The following is a 25,920-nucleotide window of genomic DNA, read 5'->3' as shown; positions in this document are numbered from 1 at the left end:
CCCTGCGCGTAACAACAACAAGACTGAGCAAAATGTAGAGATAAACTACTAACTGTTCACCCGGTTGTGAGAACAGCGGCTTAACTGGCTAGCTGAACGGCGTATAGAACGGCCGGTGGAACGGCGGCCAGGGGGGGGGGGGGGTACTCAAAAAAGTTTTATACGGGGAGGCTCCGCCCCAAGTTCTAACCCCTTACCCTTTTATATACCATTTTTGACAGAAATTGTACCCCTTTCGTATACCTTTAACTGAAAAAAGTTACCCCTTTCATATACCTAAGAGACATGGCGTGGACTTAAAAATATGACGTTTTCTTGTCATTTTTATGTAGCGCTTAATAAATTAAAATAATACAGCCATAAATTGCGTCTGTTCGAAATATTTTAATTAAAGGCCCTTTTAAATAGCCAAATGACAGATTTCCATACCCTTTCATATACTTAAACTCGTGAAATCCCTACCCTTTTATATACCTGAGGCCTGAAAAAGGTACCCCTTTCGGGCGGAGCCTCCCCGTATAGGCCATTATAGGGAGTACCCCCCCCCCCGGGAACGGCGGGTTAAGCGGCCGGTTGTTCATCTGGCTGAATGGCTGGTTGTGGTTCTGGTTGTAACGAAGGTTTAAAAAACCGCGTGGACATCGGCTTCCAATGGAGAGCTACATGAACTTGTGCCTTGAAAGGCGCAGCGATGGAAGGAGAATGGAAGAAAAGAAATCTCCTAGCAAGGGTACCGAGACCTAAACTTTACTAAAACTGGCTGAATTATCAAGCAAGCTGCTCTTAAATAGAAGGGTGAGGTCTGTGGGAATGCCATGTACTCCCCTGGGTCACGCTGGGAATCAGTTAATTAGGTAGCGCATCGTGGTAAATTTTGGCTTTTGTGCGTGTTTTCCCTAGTGAGAATAGCTATTATGCTTTGTGCACGGTCAAGACCAAAACATGAGAACTAAACAATGAACTTTGTCAAGCTATTCACTACACCCTTAGCAACCATTTGATACCTACTGCGTTTTTAATTTTTCAAATACTGCCTGTTCGGTTTTAATCAGAAATCAATATGAAGATTTTCAGCTTTTATTCCAGTTGATTTTTATCAGTTGTTTGTAAGATTAGTTTTACTTTGATGTTCTGATGTCAGAAGAATATACATCATTTGCCAAGTGCAATTAAACGGCGGTGTTTTTACTTGAAAACATGTACATCTCCACAGAAAAAAAATTGTTAAGCTGGTTAGTTTACGAATACTTGACCATTTATAGCATTTTTGTGTGAAAAGTTGATTGCAAACCAAAAGTAAATGTTCAAACATAGGCAATATCATCATTAAACTGCATTTTGTACATGACGGAAATGCTGTATCTAGCCCTTGAGGAGCTTGTATGAAGGAAAAGCGGGATGAATATTTGAATCGGTAGAAAGGAGAAAGATGGAAATATTTAATGAATACAGTTTACCTATTAGAGTGAATTCGTGTAACCCGTTTTTTAAATGCTAATGAGTCGTATAATATTCTAATGTTTGTGTGAAATAAAACAATACACGAGTGGTCAGAAAACCTCAAAGAAATCACTTTAATAGCTATACAGAAAATAAGTATAAACAGGAGGTGTCTTTCTTTAAGCACTTCAAGAACTTGTTGACCCTAAATCGAAAAATTAGCGGTCTGGTTTAAAATACAAAGGATTTAGTCATTTCACGTTGTTGTTTTTCAGGAGACGGGAAAGAAATTTGTCAAGAATAATAGAACACATGCACAGCTATTTTCCTGCTAATTAAACCTTTTGTTTGCTAAACAAAAGTTGTTTGTCATCGTGATTTGCTGGTTCTCATATGATCGCCCCGATCGTCTCTGTCGCCTCTGTCGCTTCAAAAAGTTTGCTTGCTCCATTCACCTCAGACTTTGCAAACGACAGAAGCGACAGAGACGATCGGGGCGATCATATGAGAACCAGCCTAAAAGCTCCCCATTGGATTGCGCGCGCAGAATTGCGTTACAGTCAAGCTTAATTTGTTTTTCTTTACGCGATGTTGAATATAAAATGTTTATCTAAAATCGCAAGACAATTCAAGGCATGATAAATTTTAAGCCCCGTTATCTGTTTTTACATATTGGTAAATGCTTGAATTTTAACCAGTGACTTAATTCCACTTGAAAATACTTACGATTTGTCCGCAATTTTCTGTTTTCCTGTACAGCTCATTAAAATATTACACGGCGCATTAGCATATAAAAAACGGGTTACACTAATTCACTCTATTATGTGCATGCTAATTACAGTTATAAATTCCCTTCAACCCTCTGGGCACTCTTTATCAACAAATAAATTCTTCTTACATGTCAACATTAATTTGTTTTTGATTAAAGTTGGGATAATCTTATCATAAATCAGGGCACGTTTTTCCAGTGATCAGTTTTTTACTCTTATAATCTGCAGAATGACTTTCTTTACATTTACAATGGAAGTTAGATGCTCATCCCTCTTTTTCTAATAACAACGAACGCAGAGAGAGTAAGCTAGGGGCCTATAATTTGTTAAATACAAGTGTGAATAGCTTAAAATACTGCTTTCCAGTCAAAGAGTATTTTTGAGTCAGAGAAATAGGCTTATTAACACCCTGCGAGCAAAGAATCTTTCAAGACTTTTCAAAACATTTATCGAGAATTGTTCGGGAAGCCGAATGAAATCAATTTAAATGTGTTAAGTTTTGCGGCATATTTGTGCTATATTTATGACTTCATTTGCTTTTCTTGATTCTCTGCAGTGTAAATTAAATATGCTGAACCTTTTTTTAGTACGGTTCATTTTAAGTGAAGCTATTTTATTCGGAATTAAACAGCAAACAGCATTCTTCACTCTTGCTCGTCTATCGAGTCGGACTCAAATCAAATCAAATCCGCGCGTATACAAACAAAGATTTTGCGACGCATTTTTCCTTGGTTTCTTTTCCAAACAAATTAAAGTAGAAAAAAATAAAAACGTCATTTGCCGGCCTTGGTCGGTCCGTATTCGGAAAAACTGTACCCTCGGTCTTGAGCACGGCCCTCGGCCCTCGGTAGGTCAAGACCTCGGGTACAGTTTTTCCCAATACGGACCTCCCGGCCGGCAAATAACATATACATAATTACGTATCTTGACGTATACAGCTATTTCAATTAACGTTGTCCGGATCAAAGCTTAAAGACAAGACTGAAAGGCAGTATGGGTAGAAGAAGAGGGCAACTGCACGTGCTGAATACTAAAATATATAATGACATGACAAACGCGAATTTGCACGTTTTCTATTTCTTCAGACATGTGAAACAAGGTGGTTTTAGCCACACTGAATTTAAGGAGAATTTTCAAAACTCAAAACCAAGCGACAGTGAAGGTAAAGCTACAGAGAGTCCTCCTGAGAGAAAAAAACAAACTTTTGAATTCTCCACGTGCGATGATGCTTAATGAAGCTTATATGCAAATTTGTAGTGAATACCCAGAACGCCATACGGTCTTGCCTTTTAGCTTTAAGCTTTGACCCGACAACGTTTATTGAAATAGCTGTATATACGCGCCTTTACATAAAGCGTAAAAATATTAGTAACGTATATTTTTTATCTTTAAGCGCTGCGTAAAGGCACTCTCTTCATATTGCGTAAAGGTATCATTTGCGTATTTTTTGGCGTCAGTGTAAAAAGATGAAAAGAGACATTTCTTTTTGCTAAAAGCACGTTCTTTAGAGTGGATAAAATAAACACGTTTATCTCGATTTATACAAATAATATAGACAATCCTTTTCTGGTCAAGCAATTGGCTAGGAAACGTGCAGACCCAAGAACATCTGGCAAACACACTAGAATTTTATTGTAAAAAATGTATGAATTTTAGTTGGAATCGCTGAATTCAAGAAATATTTTCTTGCAATTGGCTGATAGCTAAAGAAAAAGTATAACTCATTATGAACATGGCTAGATGTTCGATGATATTCTATAATACTGAGCTCTTAAGCAGCAGATGTTTCTGTGCGGAACCAAAACATAAATCACCTCCGACGGGGTTCGAACCCGCAATCTTCGGCTTAGGAGGCCGACGCCTTATCCATTAGGCCACGGAGGCAACTTGCATATTAACTTATCCTAAAAATTTAAATGAATATTTGATCCATGCATGAGAAATTTGGAATAGTCTTTCGCAAATCCACGAGAAACAAGAACACCTTCGACAAGAGATCCTTCAGTCTTCCGGGTCTCGTATTTTAGAACCGGATTATAACAATTAAAAGTGAAGCAATATATTTGTTTATCTGATAGCTTACTTTCTTGATAACACGGTTTATTGCAACTTCTTTTTCCATATAACTTATATTTTTTTTAAAACGGAGAATCAAGGAGAGATAGCAAGCTCCGTTTCATTGTTTTGTCACTAGCCTTTGATTCTTAATTGTTTTATTGTATCCAATACTGTACCTTAAAAGCGGATAAACACGACACTAGAAATTTTTCTAAACATTTTTCTACTGACAAACAGTCATATTTTAAAGGTGAAGATATTTAGAGATCTCTCATCTAAAATCCTCGGTAGTATAGTGGTGAGTATCCCCGCCTGTCACGCGGGAGACCGAGGTTCGATTCCCCGCCGGGAGGTAGAGAATATGCTTTTTTCATCTAGTCTACAGTCATAGTATCCGCAGAAAGAAATTTCTGTTTTATATTTCTATCCTAGAAAGAAATTTCTATTCGCTGTTTTCACCGTTCCCATAATACATCTTGTTTACCCCCCAAAATTTTTGCATAAGCATTGTTTTCGATTTCTCTTGGGATTTACAGTGACGTGCAATCGTCCCCAGAGAAATTGAAAACAATGCTTATGCAAAAATGTTGGGGGGTTATTTAAATAAAACAAGATGTATTATGGGATCGTGAAAAAAGCGAATTTTATTTTATTTTTAAATAACGCCAACAGTCTTGAAATAAATCGACATTTTTACAAACAATAAAGCAATCCTTTCGTAGGAGGCGCGGTGGCCTAATTGCTAGCGCGCTGGACTCCGGATCAAACGGTCCGGGTTCGAAATAGAAATAGAAATTTCTTTCTGCTTAGGATACTATGACTGTAGACTAGATGAAAAACGTATATTCTTTAACTCCCCGGCGGGGAATCGAACCCCGGTCTCCCGCGTGACAGGCGGGTATACTCACCACAGTCGGGGGGAACAAGTGCCAGTTGATGGCGTGTTCAGGTTTCCGAAACCTGAAAGCGCCCACAATCTTCGGAAATTGGTCAGTGGGCTGCTAAGCTGAAGATCCGCGCTGTGAAATAAAATGGCGGCCCCTGGGCGCGTCGTTTTTACCCAAAACACAGGGCAGTTTCAAGAATTAAAACAACGCAGTCGGAAAAATACAACGTAAATACAAGCTTCGACCAAGCACCGACCGTTATAATCGACAAGTTTAAGGATTTTAGGGCCGGGGAGAGCCGCGAAGAGTGCTATGTCTGATGGCTTATGCGATCGATACGTAGGTTTCAAGATCGATTGGTCAATGCGCTAACGGAAAGAGTATTAGCTTTAATATGTCCATAATTTCATAAAAATAAAGCTCTGATGAACTGGCCCTGGGGAAAGTGGATGAATTTGTTTATACTGTAGGTCCTGTAGTAGAATAAATTTCAGACAACCAGTTGAAATTCGAAACTCACAGAAAAGAGGCAAAAGATTTGAAAGATGTTTAACTTGGCATAAAATGAATCACCACTGATGAAACTTTTGAAGAATTTCAAAAGTAGAAAACTGTAGAGTTTCCTTATGTTAAGTCAGCTGTTGAAGAGTGCTCCGCCATCAATAAACCCTCACACAGAAATGTACAGACCTGAAAAGTTATGAAGCTCATGGGTAGGTAAAATTTCAAAATTTAAATATAGTCTGTGAGATGTCAGCGGTCTAATACATATCTCTTTTTCACAGAACTGTTTAATATTTTGCTAGGTACAGCTTTTTTGCCTGCATGGTGGCGACAGAATTAATTACCTGTGCGACTGTATGCAAAGTGGATATTTTGTCAAACAATTTTAGCTTTTAAAGGGAATACTTAAAGAACAATAATTTCCAAACCAGACTATTCAATGGCAAAGTGGAACTACATGTACAGTGTGATGCACCTGTCTGAAGGCATTTCTAACTGGATTTATTTTCTGCAAACTGAGATGATATATCAGTGATATTTCAAACAACACATACAGTTGTAATTCTTATTGGGAAACAAGCAGACTGGTAAAGGAGAATATCCACTATCCCCAAGAGTATTGGGTATGTCTCAGTTTTTATCCAAATGTTAGTTTAATGTTGGCAAGTTTTAATCCATATTAATTGTTATGGAGGGTTTTATGAGACCTTCATAGTTAAGGCAGTAAAGCAAACTTTATTTTACTTGCAGCCAACTAAATTGTTTCTGGCAAAGGATATTTTATAACAAACAAGACTTAAACTTTCCTCAGATGATACAACAGTGCCCCACAAAATTGATTTACATTTATTTGAAATGAGGTGTAAGTCTTAAACTTTCACAGACTAGTGGCCAAATAGTCCTACAAATTACCCTATAGTTTCAACCCAGACAGCTCAATCTGAGTCTGAACTATATAGTCCACTTTTCCCACATCATGGTTACCACAGACATCAGTTTTCAAAATTCCCTGACTTTTTAATTTCCGGATAAAAATAGAATTTCCCTTACCAAACAAATACAAAATGTCAGATAAAGTAGTGGCCTCCAGCCTCCCCTTACAGAAGAAAAACCTCGCTGAGATCACATGGAAGTAAAATATTTCTTCCAACCATCAATGCAGGTATTAAATCAGAGGTGTTATAATTTCAATTTTCCCTGACTTTTCTTCAAAATGACAATTTTCACTGACTCAAAATAGAATTACCTGACAATTCTAAGACTTTCAAGAATTTTATTTTTCGAATCCCTGACCATTTTCTGACCTCTGGCAACCCTGCTACACATTGTTGTGCAGTTATTTTTAATCAAGTTTCAAGAGGTTGAAACCTGGTAAGATGAAATCTTCAGAAAAACAATAACAGAAAACTAACAGTTGTCAATCTGAGTAAATTTTGATATCTACAGATAAAATATGTGTATAAAACAAAAGGAGTGCCATAAAAAAAATCGCAACTCCAAAAGGTAGAAAACATTCCAAGTTCATTCTTCAAGTGTGGTGCCCATGTATTATTAATTAATATGTGTTGGTAACAATTTATAAAACAAAAACTTTAAGATGGCTACCAGTAATTCATTTCACAACTTTTTCTCCCATTTTAGTAAGAGACGTTATAGTGTTTATGCATTTAGATTCTGTATTAAACACATGCTGCATGTCCATGCAAGTTTCCAGAACAAGGAATCTTCCTCATAATCTATTAAAATGTATTTATCGCTGTAACAGTACAAATAAACTTGTGTTGTTTATCAGAAAAGTTGTGAACACCACATCTAATTTGTCAATACTGTGATATAAATGTGTCAAATAAGACTCTACCCTCCCTAGCTAGTCATTATGTGCTGCTGTATGTCACGTGACGAAGCACTAGGAATAAACACATTTCACTTGTCAGCCATCTTGACTGTTCTGTTATTTTACATGGTGTCAGAAAGAGCAGCGAAATCCCATGCCGAATCAAGCCATCTGGCTGTCAGATGGCCGAATTTAGTACGCAGGATTCCAGTCGATTGTGTTTGTTCTACGACAGACGTGAAATACAACAACAATGGCGAAATACAAGAGTCCGGAGATGTCGTGGACCGTGCAAGACTTGCATCAAGAATGGCGTCGTTTCAGTAGACAAGCCAAGTGCATCTTCGAAGGTCCGTTGCACGACAAAGACGAAAGCGTCAAAGTCAGCTACCTCAAGCTGTGGGTCGGCGATAAAGGGTTGGATGTATTCGAAGGATTTGCGTTCGCTAAACCCGAAGACGCGGCAAAATTGGCCGTGGTAGTGAAGAAATTTGAAGAGTACTGCGCGCCACGAAAAAACCACGTCATGGCTGCCTTGAAGTTCAGTGAAAGACGCCAGGGAGACAATGAGAGTTTCGAATCGTTTGTGACATATCTTAAATTTCTAGTAAAGGATTGTGGCTACCAAGAAGAGGAGCGAATGGTGCGAGATGCGATCGTTTTCCGTTGTAAACATCCCAAAGTGCGAGAGAAGTGCCTCGACTTAGCCGACGAGTTGACATGCGAGAAAGCCATTGAAATCGGTCGAAATCACGAAACGAATCTTAGCAGTCTGAAAAAGCTCGCCAGCGACGAAGATCCAACCGTAAATGCACTTCGTAAAGATAAACGCCCACCGTGGAATCGTCGACAGCGCTCCGACAAAAACAAAAGGAAGCCACCTACAGAGGAGATCGATGACACGAAGGACTGTGAATCGAAACCCAGGAAACCGACAGATAAATGCGGACGTTGTGGTTATGACAAAGCTCACAAGAAATGTCCAGCAATGGGACAGCAGTGCGGATATTGCAAGAAGATGAATCATTATGCAAAATTCTGTATGACAAAACAAGTGCACAAGCTACAAGAAGCAGTGGATTCTGAGCAAGAAACGGAAGAGGACTCGGACCAAGAAGAAAGCGAAGAGGATCCATCTCTGTTTGTGTACTCGGTTGAGTCAAGCTGTGTTACTGAAGATGAGCAATTTTACGAAGAAGTTGAAGTAGAGGGTACTCGAGTTCGCTTCCAGCTGGATAGCGGTGCAAAAGCCAATGTCATGTCACTGAAGACTTTCAACAGCCTCAAGTTTAAACCCCCTCCACGTCTGAAGAAAACAAACACTGTGTTAATCTCCTTTTCCAAACACAAGCTGAAACCTTGTGGAGAAGTGGTGTTAAACACAAGATACCAGGATAGGGTCGTAGATGTCAAGTTCTTTATTGTGGACCCTGAAGTGGAGTCAGTCCTTAGCGGAAACACCTGCGTCAATCTTGGCCTGCTGAAGAGAGTTTATCACTTGACCACCCCAAAACCACCAGAGAGGAGAGTGGAGTTAGATGACTACCCAGAATTGTTCAAAGGCTCAGGATGCTTGCCTGGCACGTATCACATCCAGCTGGCTGAAGGTGCTACCCCTGTTGTACATGCTCCGAGAAAGGTTCCAGTGCCTCAGAGAGAGAAAGTTATTGAAGAACTAAAAAGGATGGAAAAGCTGGGAGTTATTGTGCGACAAGAGGAACCAACTGAATGGGTCAACTCGCTTGTTGTAGTTCAGAAGCCCAACGGTGCAGTGAGACTGTGTATTGATCCTAGAGATCTAAATGCTGCCTGTTGCGGCGATACTTCCTGCCATTTTCACCTTGAACTACATAGGATCTTGGTGTGTGGTGATGTTGGACTACAGTAGCTGGCTTCCATTCCTTGGCAGCTGTCCAAGGCTGCATGCGCATGAAGAGGTCCCACTACCCAATGAAGACCGTTGATGAAGTAGCCACCCGCCTTCAAGGTGCCAATACTTTCAGCATTCTAGATGCAAAAAGTGGCTTTTGGCAGTTGAAGTTAGATGAAGAGTCTTCATGTCTTTGTACCTTTAACACCCCAATTGGTCGATACAGGTTCACAAGACTACCCTTTGGTGTGAAATGTGCCCCAGAGATCTTCCAAAGGACCATGGACCAAATGGTCGAAGACCTGGATGGTGTCGAAGTCATTATGGATGATGTGATCATCGCCGGAGATGAGTCTACACACGATGAGCGATTACAGAAATTTCTAGAAAGAGCATCAAGAAAGGGTTTAAAGCTCAACAAAGAGAAATGCAAGATTCGTCAGAAAGAAGTACCATATGTAGGACATCTCCTTACTGCAGAGGGCCTGAAGATTGATCCCCAGAAGATAAAAGCAATCCAGGAAATGCCAGAACCAGAAAGCAAGGAAGATGTGAAACGGCTTCTTGGCTTTATACAGTTTCTGAGCCGGTATCTACCCGGGTTATCCACCGTGGATGCTCCTTTGAGAGAGCTCGAGAAGTCAGATGTATTGTACCACTGGGATCATCCGCAGAAAGAGAGCTTTAAGAAGATCAAGGAACTTGTGTCACAAGCTCCGGTGCTACAATATTACGATGTCACAAAGCCAGTGACCATTCAGTGTGATGCAAGCGGAAAGGGGCTTGGAGCAGTGTTGTTAAAAGACAACAAACCCGTGTGTTATGCATCCCGTGCACTAACTGACACAGAAACGAGGTATGCACCAATTGAATCTGAAATGTTAGCAGTTGTCTTTGCCTGTCGCAAGTTCCATCAGTACATCTATGGCAGAAGTGTGGTAGTTGAGACGGATCACAAGCCACTGCAGGCGATAAGTTCCAAACCATTGTCACAAGCACCGCTGAGACTTCAGAAAATGATCCTCAATGTGCGTGGGTATGATGTGGAGATACGATACATCCCTGGTTGTAGACAAGTCCTGGCTGACACCTTGAGTCGAGCATCTGTGCAGGATGATGACTGCAAAGCTTATGAAGAATTCCAAGAAATAAATGTGGTTCTGTCAGTCTCGGATGAAAGATGTGAAGAGTTCCAGAATGAGACCAAGAGAGACCCAGAGCTACTGTCAGTTCTTACCATGGTGAAAAATGGATGGCCAGACACGAAAACCGAAGTCCCCACAGAGGCAAGACCCTACTGGACATTCCGAGATGAACTTGCCGCAGCAGACGGACTGCTTTTCAAAGGGACACGCCTTATTGTACCAAAGGTACTAAGACCTGAAATGCTCCGCCAGATCCACAAGAGTCATCTTGGAATAGCCAAATGCAGACAGCGAGCCAGAGAAGTACTATTTTGGCCGGGAATGTCAGTGGAAATTGAGCAAATGGTCACCAATTGTAGTGTGTGTGCTCACTATGCCAAGAAACAGCCCTCAGAACCATTAAAGCCCTCCGTGCCACCATCACTTCCTTGGAAGAAGATAGGAACCGACCTATTTGAATTTCGTGGAGAACATTATTTACTTTCTGTGTGCTACCGTAGCAAATTCCTTGAAGTTGCAAAACTGGAATCTTTAAAAAGTGGTGCTGTGATAGAGGGGTTGAAAAGGCAGTTTGGAGTCCATGGGATCCCAGCAGAAGTTGTCTCGGATAATGGCTCCCAGTTCAGCAGTATGGAGTTCCAGGATTTTGCCAAAGATTATGGCTTTAAGCATACTACCACCTCACCGCATTACCCACAGGCTAATGGGGAAGTAGAGAGAGCAGTTCAAACTGTTAAGAAGTTGTGGCGAAAGAATGATGACAAGCATCTGGCTTTGTTGGATTATCGAACAACACCATTACCAGACATTGAGCTGTCTCCAGCACAACTACTCATGGGTCGTCGGCTGAGGAATAAGTTGCCCATGAAAGAAAGTTTACTCCAGCCTGCAAGCAACGACCAGTACAAAGTCTCCAGGTATCTAGAGAAGACCAAAGAAATTCAGAAAAAGTACCATGACCGTCACGTAAGCAAGGACCTGAAGGAACTTCAGCCCGGAACCAAAGTGCGCATGCAGCCTTGGACAGCTGCCAAGGAATGGAAGCCAGCTACTGTAGTCCAACATCACCACACACCAAGATCCTATGTAGTTCAAGGTGAAAATGGCAGGAAGTATCGCCGCAACAGGCAGCATTTAAGAGTTTGCCCAGCTCCAGGACATGCTAGCTTGGATGCAGAACTATCTTTGGCAGCAGACCATACTGTAGTCCAGAAAAAGGAGCTACCCAGAGAGGAACCAGACCAAACCACAATTGCACCTGCACCGCCAGATATTACATCCCCTGAGCCGCATCCAGAACCAACAAAGGAGAACAGTGCACGTCCATATGTCACCCGCAGTGGCAGACCAGTAGTAAAACCCAACCGGCTTGATCTATAGACTGGTCTGAGATAGGAAAGACTCTGTTTAGTTGTTCATTTATTTTACTTTAAGCCAAGGACAGTGACATTATTTTCTTTTTCGTATTTTCTTTATTGTTTTTCATTTTGTAACTATTTTTATTTACAACAGTTATATTTCTTTCATTTAAAGGGAAGGATGTGATATAAATGTGTCAAATAAGACTCTACCCTCCCTAGCTAGTCATTATGTGCTGCTGTATGTCACGTGACGAAGCACGAGGAATAAACACATTTCACTTGTCAGCCATCTTGACTGTTCTGTTATTTTACAAATACCTGTTGAGGGAAAATCTAAAGTCAATGAACATGTCAAACGACATACCAGTGGCTCATTTTACTGAACTTTGCCGTGTATATATTTGTAAAAATAATATAAGTTCAAATGAAAAGAAAATTCACCCTGCTTTCATTTTTCCCGGTCTGCTTCCTTAAGTTAATAGTAAATACTTTCGTGTACTTACAGAACTACGGGGACAAAGACAAGTCACAACTGAAAATGCCTGGTCTAAAAACATTTTACTGCTGAAGCAGCTAGCTCTATCTCTTTTAAGCTTAAAATTTTTACCGGTTGTATAAAGTGCAGTATTTACTACCTCGTCACCTTTCATGCATAACAACTTCACTGACATAAGTTAAAATTATTCATGTGTCCGATATGCTTTATAAATATTTATAAGCTTAAGCTTAAACGTTTATGTATCCTTTTTAAGCTTACCTTCTCATTTAATAAGTTTACATTCCCTTGTGCGTGACTTCCACTGAAAATTTCAGTTCACATAAATTATGCTCTCTGTTCATGACATATAAAACGTTCTTCACCGAAGCAGGAGCCCTGACCGAAGTCCACGCGTTTGCAAACAACCTTGGATAACCACAATTTCCACATGTAGCTGCCGCTGCTCAAACACGGACATTTGAGATTGAAATTTTTAAACCGTAGACCTATTCCTGACTTAGAATTCGAATACAGACACTATTTTACCATGCGGCCATGTTGAAAGTAGTAAATGGCTTCGGACAATTTCCGTACTACTTTTTGATTGGTTGATTCGAATCGGGCGCTCTTCGGAAGTGAAAGCAAAGATTTCCCAAAATTGGCACTTGTTCCCCCGACTGACCACTATACTACCGAGGATTTCAGATGAGAGATATCTAAACCGCTTGACTTTTAAAATACGACACTTTGTCAGTAGAAAAATGTTTAGAAAATTACTTGTGTCGTGGTTATCTTTTAAAGTACAGTATTGGATACAACAAAGCAATTAAGAATCAAGGGCTTGTGCTAAAGAAATTAAAACCTTGATTCTCTTTTTTTTTTTAAAAAAATATAAGTTATATGGAAAAAGAAGTTTCAACTAACCGCGTTCTCAAAAAAGTAAGCTATCAGATAAAAGGGTATTTCTTCGCTTTCAATTGTTGTAAGTCGGTTCTAAAATACGAGACCTGGAAGATTGAAGGATCTCTTGTCGATGGTGTTCTTGTTTCTCCAGGATTTGCGGGAGAATATACAAATCTCTCTTGCACCGTTCAAATATTAATTTAATTTTTTCGGACAAGATAATATGTAAGTTGCCTCCGTGGCTTAATGGATAAGGCGTCGGCCTCCTAAGCGAAGATTGCGGGTTCGAATCCCGTCGGAGGTGATTCATGTTTTTATTCCGCACAGAAACACGGACGACTTTGGAGACATTTGAAATCTGCTTTAGAACTCAGTTTTTTTGGAACATCTTGCCATGTTCAAAATAAGTTATACTTTTTCTTCCGGGAAACATTTTTTTTTTATTATTCATGAAGATGAGCTCAGGGAGAGCGTTTTTTAAAGAAGAGGAAATAAAAATACATTTTGGGGGGGAGAGGATATTAGGCTTAATAGTTTTCCATGAACAACGCCCGATACTGCCAGATGGAAAATTTATTTTTACAGACTGAGTGGTAACAATAAAAACAGAAATCATATTTGTTTTGTTTTTTTTGTTTTTTTGAGAAAGTTAAGAGTATGTCATTTAAAAACTACTGCTGCTACTGCAAGGACTACGGTGGCTGGTTAGGGCCATGATAGAAACATGATTTTATTTAGGGACTGACTTAATTTAATTTAGCAAATTCAAAAACGATGTTTTAAAGCACTAAAAATTAACCGCAGAATCACTGTTACTTATCTTCATTACACTTGTAACTTTGAATTTACAGTTCTAGCTCTAAATTGACACTCACAACAAAATTTAATTTTCACTTACAACTGAAAAAAAAAACACTTGTAACTGTAAATTCTACACTTATAACTGTAAATTTACACTTATAATTCTAGGTAACTGTAAATTTACAACTGTTTTACACTTACAGCTGCCATTTTACACTTATATAACTGTAAATTTACACTTATAGCCGAAACTTTACTTAAAATTGTAAATTTGCACTTATAACTGTATATTTACAGTTATAAGTGTGAAGTTACAGTTATAAGTGTGAATTTACAGTTATAACTAAATTTACACTTATAACTGTCAATTTACACTTATCAGGGGCGGATCCAGGGGGGGGTGGATTGGGTGGCTAGCCACCCCCCTTGATCCACCAGAAAAATAAAAATAAACATATTAAAATAGAAAATAAGGACAATGTCCATCCACCTTTCATAGTCAGGCGGCCGTTCAAAGTTAAGAAAGGTCATTTTTCCAAAATAGGAGATTTTCAAAAGGCCTGTTTTATGAACTTCTGGCTTAATGTAACAAAACATGTGTGTATAATTTTAAATCAAAGTCTCTTCGAGATATCGACGTTTTTGCATGAAGTATGAGTGGAAGGTTTATCCTGTGCATTGTTCTTCGAACTTATCATTACAGTTTCTTTGTAGTTTAGTTTAACAATTTCCTATCTTCGCGGAGAAAATGCAGCCATATAATTTTGTCAAAAATGGCTCGTCCGCGCCGGGTATTTATACACATATTCCTTAACATTACACAAATAAACAGTGCAAATTTCATCGAGATCTGACAATTCTATACTTTAAAATTGCAAGGACCTTTCGAGGCAGTCGATTACGGCAGCGAAATTAGCAAATGAAACAGCAAAATATGCGTTCGAAGCTTTGTTTTTGCGACGCCATATTTGAATTGTTATTGCCGGGTAGACCGCTGTTCAATGTGTTCAAGGCCGTATCGTTACGATTGCTCCACGAAAAAGCACGAAAAAAAATACGGATATTTCCGACTACTGTCCGAGAAAACATTGCGCATATAATTGGGGCGTAAACAAATCGTTACACTCAAGCTGCGTTTTGTCTAGGCCCTGCGAGGGTCGGATATCAAGACCCAGGATTAAACAAAAGCCATATATACAGTGAATGCTTTCGAATTATACTTGAAGATGAAATACGAAAGAATTTTTCTGTCTTTGACTGAAATTCCACTCGAACTGCGTAGATACGATCGCATGTTGTAAAGCCGATTCATGCAACATTGCTGTCAACATTCCTGTCAACGCGAGGTCACGTCCCTAACGACCTAGGCTGATGACGAAATAGAGTTGCGCTTGCATGTAGCGACCAAATTTGGCCTAATTTTTAACCGCTCCTAAGCTAAAAGAAGCCCCCATCTCTTGCATTTGTTTTAACTTCAATAATATCTTTGAAAAGAGCGAGTTTTTTGGTATGGTTTATTTCTGACGTTTGTAATTTTTAAACGATTTACAGTAAGTGCTAGTGATTATTTATTCGTGTTTTAGTTACGCAATCCATTGTTTGTGCGACGCTTTTTATAGATCGCCTTTCAGACACACGTGCATTGAAATAAGAAAGCTGACATGTCACTTTTAAAATTGCTATATAACGTTTGTAAATGTGACAAGTCACGTTTTTTTCACGAGATCGCAAGTGATCACCCACAGCGGAAAGTAATCCCTTGAGAAATTAAAACAGTCCCTTGATAAATTAAAAAAGTGGTTCCAAATTTTGACCACATAACCCCTATTCTACGTTTTTAGCTTGTAAACAAGCAAAAACGTCGAAAAAATTAGATTCCTTTTAACTTTCAAGAGTTATTTTAGCCTTGCTGGAATGATTTTCTTCTCTATTTACATCTTTTTTTAGCGAGTTTTCGTACCGTTTTTTCGCATCAAAGCGATTTCAAAAGCAAGCAAAGTCGCCAAAGTTGTTCCCGGGCCACTTTGCCAAGGGCTAAAAATTTTCACGCATGTGGGTGAGCAAAAAAACGCATATCTGTTCTTTCCTGTAAGAATTAAGTAGACGTTTTCTCCGAAATATAACTCAAGGTAAGTTGAAGAAAGAATTTTTGCCAAATTATAAAGGAAAAACAGTGTTTTAATAACTTAATTGACAGCTGTATAAAGCTGCTCAGAATCGCGGAAATCACGTCTAAGAGGCTTCAACTTATTTAAAATTTTCTGAGGGGGGCATGCCCCCAGACCCCCCTAGGGGGAAGGAGCCTTTGGCTTCACTAAATATGGGTCGCAGACCCAAAATGATTTGCACTCCACTTTCAAAAAACTGCCTAAAAGCCCGACCCCCCCCCCCCCCCTACCATAAAATACAAACTGGGGCTTGAACAATAAAGTAAACCAAAATATTGGTAAACAGCCACCCCCCTTTGAGAAATTCTGGATCCGCCCCTGCTTATAAATGTAAATTTACAATTATAAGTGTGAATAATTGAGAATTTACAGTTATAAGTGTAAATGTACAGTTATAACTGTATATTTACACTTATAACTGTAAATTCACAACTATGACTGTAAATTCACACTTATAACTGTCAATTTACAATTATCACTGTAAATTTACAGTTAAAAAGTGCAATTAACACATAAAAATGTAAATTTACACTTATAATTCTAAATTTACAGTTATAACTGTAAATTTATTCTTATTACCTTGCATAAGCTACTTAACATCAGAACTCAGTGGAAAGTATATAAGTGTATATTTACAGTAATAGGTACGTTAAAAGTGTAAATTTACAGTTATAAGTGTAAATTTACAGTTATAAGTGTAACTTTACAGTTATAAGTGTAAATTTACAGTTTTAAGTGTAAATTTACAGATATAATAGAATATTAACAGTTGTAATTGAAAATTAACAGATATAAGTGTATATTAACAGTAATAAGTGTAAATTTACAGATATTTAACAATTATCCTGCAAAATCGCGCGGAATATCGCCTGATACTTAGCCGACGAGGCAGTAGGCCGAGTTGGCTAAAATTAGACGATATTCCGCAAGATTGAGCAGGATAATTGTTTTATTATTCAACAAATTGTCAACGAAACACATTTTGCACATAGAAAAACTGTAGTTGTGCAGCGCTTTACAAGATTTCGGACGAATCTTCGCAACCTACGAATATCGCAGGATATCTGTTATGTACGGATGACAGATATCGTTAACATTTTGACCATATATGGGCAGCGCGCGCATCTGTTGTCATCTTATATTGCAGGGACATTCACGGCCTCGATTATAAAAAGGTGGGCAGGAATAATTTTATGGCAAAGTTGTATATGACCGAGCTGTGCATTCTCTGTATCATGTTTCAAATAAAATGAGGCTAGATTGCCACGTAATACGTAGATAAGTAGACCTACACACGTAATTTCGACAAGATACGCACGTAGATTCGACAGGTCAAAAATATTTGATTTTTATTTAATACTTTTTTTACATTAAAAAAGTTGTTTCCGGCAGGGCTCGAACCTGCGACCTTCCGCGTGTAAAGCGGACGTGATAACCACTACACTACGGAAACCACGTTGCATTAGCCTTTTTATGTTATTACCATTAATCTTTTTTTGCTCACTGGAAAAGTCCAAAATGCTACAACGAACAAACAAATAACGTGACATTTGCGTGAGCGCCTCAACTTTTATGTGGAATTTGATCTTCATATATTGGTCTAAAAAAGGCTGTCTCAGATTTTTCTGTTTTTGCTCCATTATTTTTTGATGGATTTTTTGACTTGAAGAAGCCCTAGAAACGCTATTTTTACGTTAAAGAAACGAAGCAGAAACAAATATTGTTCCATTGCTGTAACTCATAACAAACTCACGAAACAATAGTTATGCGTGGGAAAAAATCTTCTTATGGAAACACGTCATTAACACACCGGAATTACCAAAATTACAAAGCCAATAAGGTCTTTTTCAAAATTATTTGGGTAAGAAGTGAAAGAACCTCCTTTGCATGCAAAGAGGATACATTAGTAGTAACACTTGTATAGGGAGATGAAACTGCGCCCTCCTTTAATTATGGGCTTTTATGAATCCAAGCCGGGGTTTTTTTTTACCACCACCTCGACAAATTCCTCCTGATCACCCAGCGAATACCCACTCTCAGTCGCATTCACTAAAAGAACCATGAACATCAAAACTTTTGACGAACGTACATGGAGGTCTTGTTACAGAATGGCATGATAATTTGAGTAAAAAAAGGATGTTTTACTACAGGGTTCCTTTCTTGTCGATTTCGAGGCGGTATGCGTTTTAGAACTCCTATTAATCTAAATTTTACCGAAGACTAAATTGGCCATCAATTAAGCAAATATTCGTTTTTTGATAAAGAAAGGGCCAAAGGTGACAAATCACTCGTGAATTAATAAACGAGTACTAAACAAGTACGAGTACCCACTTCTTACCAACATACCTAACTCGTACCTAAATTTAAACCGTTTCGTTGAGTCATGGCATTAAACTTTAGTGACAGTGAACAGGACCTTCATCAGAGATAGCTCTAGTTACAGCAAATGCTGAGATTTACGAATTCGTTGGTTATATGTGAAATTGTTTCATTCGTGATTTATTGAACATGGGCAAACATTTTTACCAAATACCGCCTGGTATTTGCTGTGCCTCAAAAAACATCGCTATTATCATTAACAGCAAAATTTACTAAGAAGAAAACGTAAAATTTGTCGAAAAGTTGTTTTCTCTAAAGCTAGTTCAATTGTGGTATATGACTATTGTGCCCACCAGTAGCCATGTTAGTCAGGTGCCCAGGAGTCCAAAATGTGACACCCACGGGCATTTTTGTCTGATTTTTGGCAACATAGCCATTTGTACTAATTCGAGTACGCTGATTTCGAAAATCAATGTTGCAAAGCTTAATTCTTGCGTTAAGATGATGTTCTGATGCATTTAATTATGACGTCATGGTCCAAATAAGGAATTTTCTTTCCTTTAGCTATTTTAAGCATAATTCATCCAGAAGTTCGTTCAAAACATTATTAGTATACTGTAAAATGATTTTAAGAATTTTCTGATAGTTTTTATACCGTTTCTATTAATATCAAGCCGTCTTGTGGGAATTGACCACGCCCTCTCATAAAAAATCACTTTATCACGGGTATAGTGTTAACATTTTGTTTAAAAATGAATGTGATTCTTGTATTAATAAAAAGTAGTAATTGAATTGCTCCACAAACATCAGCGATGTTTGACATACACCATAACGACTGCTTTTATCCACAAAGAGAGTGGCAAGGAGAGACAGAAGCAAGATAATGAAGCTGAGAATTCTGTACATTCCACACAACAAAATCCGGGTTGTTCTTGTCACGGACAAATGAGACATTGCAAAAAATTGTCAAGAAAGATCTCGTGACTCTAGAAATAAAACAAGATCTTTCGATTGGGCAGACTCAGCTTGAACGATTCGTGGAATGGAGGCTACTATCTTCAGACAGAGAGGAAGAACGGGAACGGGAAGAAGGGATGGAAGACAAACTTTCGTGACCCTGTTCGCGAGAATAATCCACCTCTATTTGCCAGCCTTTATGAAGTTAAAAGTGCTGCAACTAGCCGCAAAAAGAGAAAGACTAAATTTGCATGAAAACCAGAGTATTCTATGTTGTCTAGTCACGGTGTATGAAGGCAGGCGCGAGATAAACATGCAAGCCATATTGTAGCATCTGAGGTATAATGCCGGTGCCACTGTTTCTCGCAGAAATGAACCCCACAAGTGTGAAACAAGTCAATTTTAGAAGACGTTCTCAGAAGAAAAGGTCAAGTGCCTAGAGTCAGTTTGTTCTTCGATGGCTTCGCCCTGGTGGCAGCATACTAATTATGGTGGCAGCTATTGGCAAACCAAAAAATGCAAATGCTTTCGGTGGGTTTGCGAAATGTTACGTAAACACTGTTTTACGGAAAGGTCCTGGATACCAGAGGATTGATGTGTTACTCGATGGGAGGCACTCAATAAAAGCAACGACAAGAAGTCGACGCTCCGAGAACACGGCGCGGCCTGTGAGCAGAGTCATTGAAGTACGTAAGAGAGGTTCAGTTGCGGCCGATGAAGTGGCGAGCATTTTTGGCACTAGGAGACAACAAAGCGGACTTTGCACGGATTCTCTCAGATGAACTTATCTCGCAGGCACTGACTCTGCAATCGTAGTATATCTGGTGGTTTTTCATACGAAGTGGATTCTGCTCAGATTCTGGCCTAGATGTAGCCTTTTTGAGATCCAACCAAGAGGAAGCCGATAAGAAGTTTGTTCGTTATGCAGTCAGTCATAGCGGGCATGTCGACAACATTATAGTTTCCACTCGAGGCACAGACTTGCTGTTACTTCTCCTGGCACATCGATCGCGCTAAGCTCTCGTCAACAGTGTGGATATGGGCAGGAACTTCAGAGAATCTAACGTAAATAACTTTAGAGGATGTCTCAGCAAATCTTCCTAATAAATCGTCAAGTTCATTGTTACCATCTCACTCCATCACCGGCTGTAACAGCACCTCTTTCATCTGTGGAAAGTTATCACAGAAAAATTTGTTCTTCTCTTCTCGGTCGGCGAAGATGTCCTCAAAGCTGACACCACTACCTCCGCAGAAAACGTTTATTTGTTGAATGTATGAAATCCGATCTGACCACTGGCTATATATGTGCCTCTTCGCTATGAATTTAGATAAACGCATGCCATGTGCACTGGGCTGTGTGGATGCACCAAGACCGACGCTAATAGCTATATCAAACTGCGCTAAAGCGCTTTAAAGAAACTTGTTTAAAAAGCAATATTAGTTCAGTGTTTTTAAAAAAGTTCAGAAGATATATTAAAAATATTTACCGATATTGATTAAAAATATTATAGACAGATTTAAACCTGAAAGCAAGGAGCAATGTTATGATCATTTTAAATTCGTTAATTTTACATGCGTTCAACCAAAGTCTTTATCATGAACCTATAACAGACAAAGTGCATTGTGAAATAAGTTAGATTCAGCAATATACAATACAATCAATAAAGTTTTATCTCTAACTAAAACAACGATGATATATTACGACATTAACTATGATGTTATTTTCATTTAGTTTACCACAAAACGTAAACGAAATGCTGAAACAAGGGAAACTCGATATATGAAAATTGTAATGGCGTCATTCTTGATGCTCGCTAGCTCTTAGCTTCAGCGTGGCACGACGACCATATTTTTCTTTCTTATTGCAACTATAGCGATTTGTTAATACAAATATCGCATTTGTTCTTTGACAAAATAACAAAACTACACCCATGATAAGGTTCCCGCGATATGGTGAATTTTGTTTAAGAGGGCGTGGTCAATTGTCACTGAAGGGCTTGATTTTCACAGAAACAGCGTAAAAACTCTCAGAAAATTCTTGAAATCATTTTTACAGCACACTAACAATGCTTTAAATGAATTTCTGGATGTATTATGCTTAAAATAGCTAAAGGAAAGAAAATTCCTTATTTGGACCATGACGTCATAATTAAATGCATCAAAACATCATCTTAACGCGAGAATTAAGCTTGGCAACATTGATTTTCGAAATCAGCGTACTCGATTTAGTAAAAATAGCAATGTTGCCAAAAATCAGACAAAAATGCCCGTGGGTGTCACATTTTGGACTCCTGGGCACCTGACTATGTGGTCCGATATCTAAATCATCTTAGCTCATTAGTAAAAATAATTCTATGTGACGTCAACGATATCTTTGCTTTTGAAAAACAACGATCGGAAAACTACTGTTGCTTTATGTGATACATCAAACACGAGCTACAGTGTTTCATCGCGCAGGGTTATCCTAGCAACAAGAAGTATTTTTGACGGAATTCGAGGTGTTAAGATAGCGGATGGAGACAAAAACTACGGATTAAACGGAGAAATAAAATCGTAGAAATATATGCTTAAGACCGGGTGTCCAAACCTCCTCCACGGTTATGATTTTCTTTGTTTCAACTTGATAAATTTTTAATGAGTTTTAGAAGGCTTCTTACCGAATGGATTTTTCGAATAAAGACTTCGAAGTTGGTGAAATGCTGATCTCATACTAAGAGTAAAACTTATCGAAAGTTTTTTTTCCCTCGCACTAGCTGTTATTTTAGGTCATACATTGGCTTCCCAATGTTAGTTAGATGTATATTCATCGAAATTATCTAAGTTATAGCGCGGTTCACAAACTATGAATTGCGCACTGGTAGCTTTGCTATATCTGGAAGACGTTTGGCACCTAGTGCCTCGCGAATGACAAAACGACAAGAGTCTTGTAAGCTCCTTGGGTTTTTTGATACACTGATGAGAAAATCCAGACAGTAGGGCTTAAGCCAAACGATGACAATAAACTAAACTTCTACTTTTAGGTCGCTAGATATTTTGTATGTATATGCAAAACACGCAACACTTCTCCGGAGATAAAAAACTTTCCCCTCTTCTCTCATATTATAACATAGCGAATCTTTCCCCGTAAATTTTGATTAAAAAAACATGCTAAAATAACTTTATGTATTTGCCTTATATTTTATTTAACTTAGTTTACCTATATTCCGATGTTTGTCTCTTTTTTTCTTGATCGTTTTTTTTTTGTGTGTGTGTGTCCATCTAAACTAACGCATTTTAAAAGTTTGTAAGCACTGTATAAATGTACTATTAACAAAATAATTATTTTACCATTAACGTCTTGTAAGTCTTGTAGGTACTGTGTCCTTGTAAATCAGTATTGTAAGTAAAAATATTGTTTTGCAATATCAATAAAAAAAAGTTATAGCGCGGTTTTACAAACTGTCAATACACACAAGGGGTTAATAGAGTAAACAGTTCAGCGTGCTCTATTAAAGTCGCTGACAATGTGATCAATTACATACATGAATATATGACCATCGAGGCGTAAATAAGACGTAAAGCAAACTACACTGTGCTGAAAATATTTTACATATTTGGGTTTATTTGTGGGTTTTCCTGGTTTTAAATATTAAGATTTAAATGTAATTTTTGCATCCTCAGTGAGCTTTTCAATAACTTCTTGAATGCAAACAAAATTAATTGAAAATAATCTTAACAAAAAGTGAACAACCACAAACGGTCTCCTTTGGTCTGCTGGAATTGCTTGACTGAAGTGTTTATCTTCCCGGTACGCACACATATATCTGATATCTTTAAACCCGCATTTCAGATTTTACTAAAATTTCATCACGACATGGTCACACATCCTTTTGAGTTATTTTCTGTTCTTAAAGATAATTTCAAGTGGATGATGTGGCGAATCATGTTTATACTTGGTTCATCCTCTTTTATTTCTCAGAATTTGCTGGAGGTCTTTTGGACAACAACCTTGAGGCACTTGCTGAGGTGTGACCTAAGCTGCATAAAGGAAAACCTTTTCGGGGTTTATTTTTGTCCCGGCTTCTTGTTTATTAATTAATGAAGGACAGAAACCTTAGATTTTACTAATAGTTTTCACCTTTCCGCCAACAACAGGAAACTATTTATTTAGACAACACCCCATCTAGTCATCAATATAAGATTTAAACAGTAAAACGATTCTACAGAATCCACGTCGCACGCATTGTTGATTGTCTCTATAGTTAAACAGCTAGCCGTTAAAAAAAGCTAAATAAGATAAAGGTAGTAAAAACGTAATATTACTGATTTTCAAAACAGGAACTTGTTTGTGGAAACAACTTGTACTTAACTTAACGGTGTACTTAACTAAACCCTTTCAGCAACTTGAACCGCAAAAAGTTACCAAAATATCTTTTGACGATCATTCATTTTCCAAAGACGTCATTTTGGTCACCTGATCATGAGAATAGAGTTAAAATGACTTTTAAAAGCTTTCGAACCGTATACAGACCGTTACCTAAAATCAACTATATATCATGTAGATGGCACAGTAGTTTTCCAATACATCTGACTCATCATAAAGGGTTGCGAACCGGATACAGACCGTTACCTAAAATCAACTATATATCATGTAGATGGCAAAGTAGTTTTCCAATACACCTGACTCATCATAAAGGGTTGCGAACCGGATACAGACCGTTCAGTTACCTCAATATCAACTATGTCACAGTAGTTTTCCTTTACATCAGAAATGAAAATATTGGTCTCTCGATCAGCTTAAAAATGATTGTCTTTCACCTCAGTAGCTAGTTTGTTTAGTCAGCAAGTAGATACGGAGCTATACGGACCGGTCGTGTACGATTTCCGAAGATCCTTTAAAATGAAATTAAGCACTCTGTTGTTCGTTTTACTTTTGGTTTTTCTGTTAGAGGATGTCTATGGCCGAGGTGGACGAGGTGGTGGCCGTAGCGGTGGAAGCCGAGGAGGCCGCTCAAGAGGAAGAACTCGCTCAAGTAAAGGAGGTTCTAGTTCAAAGCCTAAGATCACAAAGTTCACGCCGATCAAAGCTACATCCGTCCGTTCTCCTGTTATCGTAAGCCAGACAAAAATTGGACCTCGTTCCAGCTTGTTTACCGGAGTTGTAGCTGGTTATGTCCTCCACCGCTATTTACTAAGCAATGCTCCAGTATATCGGGTTGGATTTCCAATGTACGGTAGCTACGTAACAATTCCTAAGGACCGTGCGGTGAGGCTGTCGTCCGAAGAAGAGAGATTACTGGACAACAATGGAGAGTTGTGTCTGGGGATCACTTCAAAAAAACAAACCTTGCGGAGTGGAATTGAGGACAACCTGGTCGAGCTCAACACAACTGTCATTTACAAGGCCAGTGGCAACATAACGAAACTGTATGATATTAACAATACAGTTTCTTTGGAAGATATCAAAGAAAAAGACTTTGCCGTAACAACTCGTGCTCGATACAATATAACTATAGTGGATAACAGCGACTGCACCCAAGTCGAGAAAACAGTAAAGGGAACCATGGTGCAACTGTACGAAACAAACCCCAACGGAGCCAGCACTGTCAACATTAACATTAAGCTGTTTGCCACTTCAATGACTCTGTTTGGCTTTCTCACTATGTTTTAATCCGGATAAATTCAGCTCTAAAAACACTAACGCTGAAACTAGTAGTAAAACCAAGTCCACGTGTCGTTCTGCTATTTTTTTTTTTTGTAAAACGTAACACTGAAACAAGGTCCATCAGTATGAGTTTATTTTTAGAAGATAAACAGTTTTTTAATACCGAGTTGGCTAAGACAGTGTCCATTTAGGTTAAGTTTAAGCAGCCTTGAAAAATAAACAACGGTACACCATTGTAAATATGTTCTGCGACGTAGCAGCATTTCTATGCACAAACTTTCGAAGCTTGTTATTTCAGCATTTTCATCCCTTGCAACAAAATAGCCAATCACCATGTAGATTTTTGTACTTAAAAGAATAACTTTAAAAAGGTTAAACTAGTAGCGAAATAAAATCTGCGTGATATCAATTTCTGTAAAACGTAAGACGGCATTGAAGCATACAAATGTCAATATGTTCTGTGTAGCAGTATTTATAAGCACGCGCTTTCGGGGCTTGCAAGTCTTAAATTTACACTTTGTATGTTACAAAGCTTAAACGAAAACAATAAAATATAGTTATTTGCTCGGCTTTTTGCGTTAATTTCTCAAATACACTTAAAACATGCATAAGTTTATTCGCAGCAATTTCTCTGCATTATTGATTTTTGACTGAGATGAGGAGAAAAGAGATTAAAACAAAAAAGGTATACAAAAGATATTATTTTTTCAAGCTAGGTGACCATAATAGTGATGTATTTAAAATCCTTTAAAAATCCTCGTGTGCGAAGGGTTTTTTTCTC

At 38.4% G+C, this 25,920-nt stretch overlaps 2 protein-coding genes and 2 non-coding genes across 4 annotated transcripts in view; 2 read left to right on the top strand and 2 right to left on the bottom strand.

Moving 5' to 3' along the window:
* The window catches only part of LOC144653189 (uncharacterized), a 467,538-nt gene that overhangs the window by 375,160 nt on the left and 66,458 nt on the right, over positions 1-25,920 (top strand). The gene's annotated exons all lie outside the window — the stretch shown is intronic.
* Positions 4,022-4,094, bottom strand: Trnar-ccu (transfer RNA arginine (anticodon CCU)). The gene has a single exon. It is a non-coding gene; the product is annotated as a tRNA-Arg (tRNA).
* Positions 17,600-17,672, bottom strand: Trnav-uac (transfer RNA valine (anticodon UAC)). Its single transcript has one exon. It is a non-coding gene; the product is annotated as a tRNA-Val (tRNA).
* Positions 24,111-25,708, top strand: LOC144654616 (uncharacterized). Its single transcript, XM_078514809.1, has one exon. The coding sequence runs from the start codon at positions 24,375-24,377 to the stop codon at positions 25,143-25,145; it is 771 nt and encodes a 256-aa protein (XP_078370935.1). The 5' UTR covers positions 24,111-24,374; the 3' UTR covers positions 25,146-25,708.

This window comes from Oculina patagonica, chromosome 5 (assembly GCF_052425735.1).
Source record: "Oculina patagonica isolate OP01 chromosome 5, crgOcupat, whole genome shotgun sequence".
Classification (NCBI taxonomy): Eukaryota; Metazoa; Cnidaria; class Anthozoa; order Scleractinia; family Oculinidae; genus Oculina; species Oculina patagonica.
This window is presented reverse-complemented; position numbering and strand designations above follow the sequence as displayed.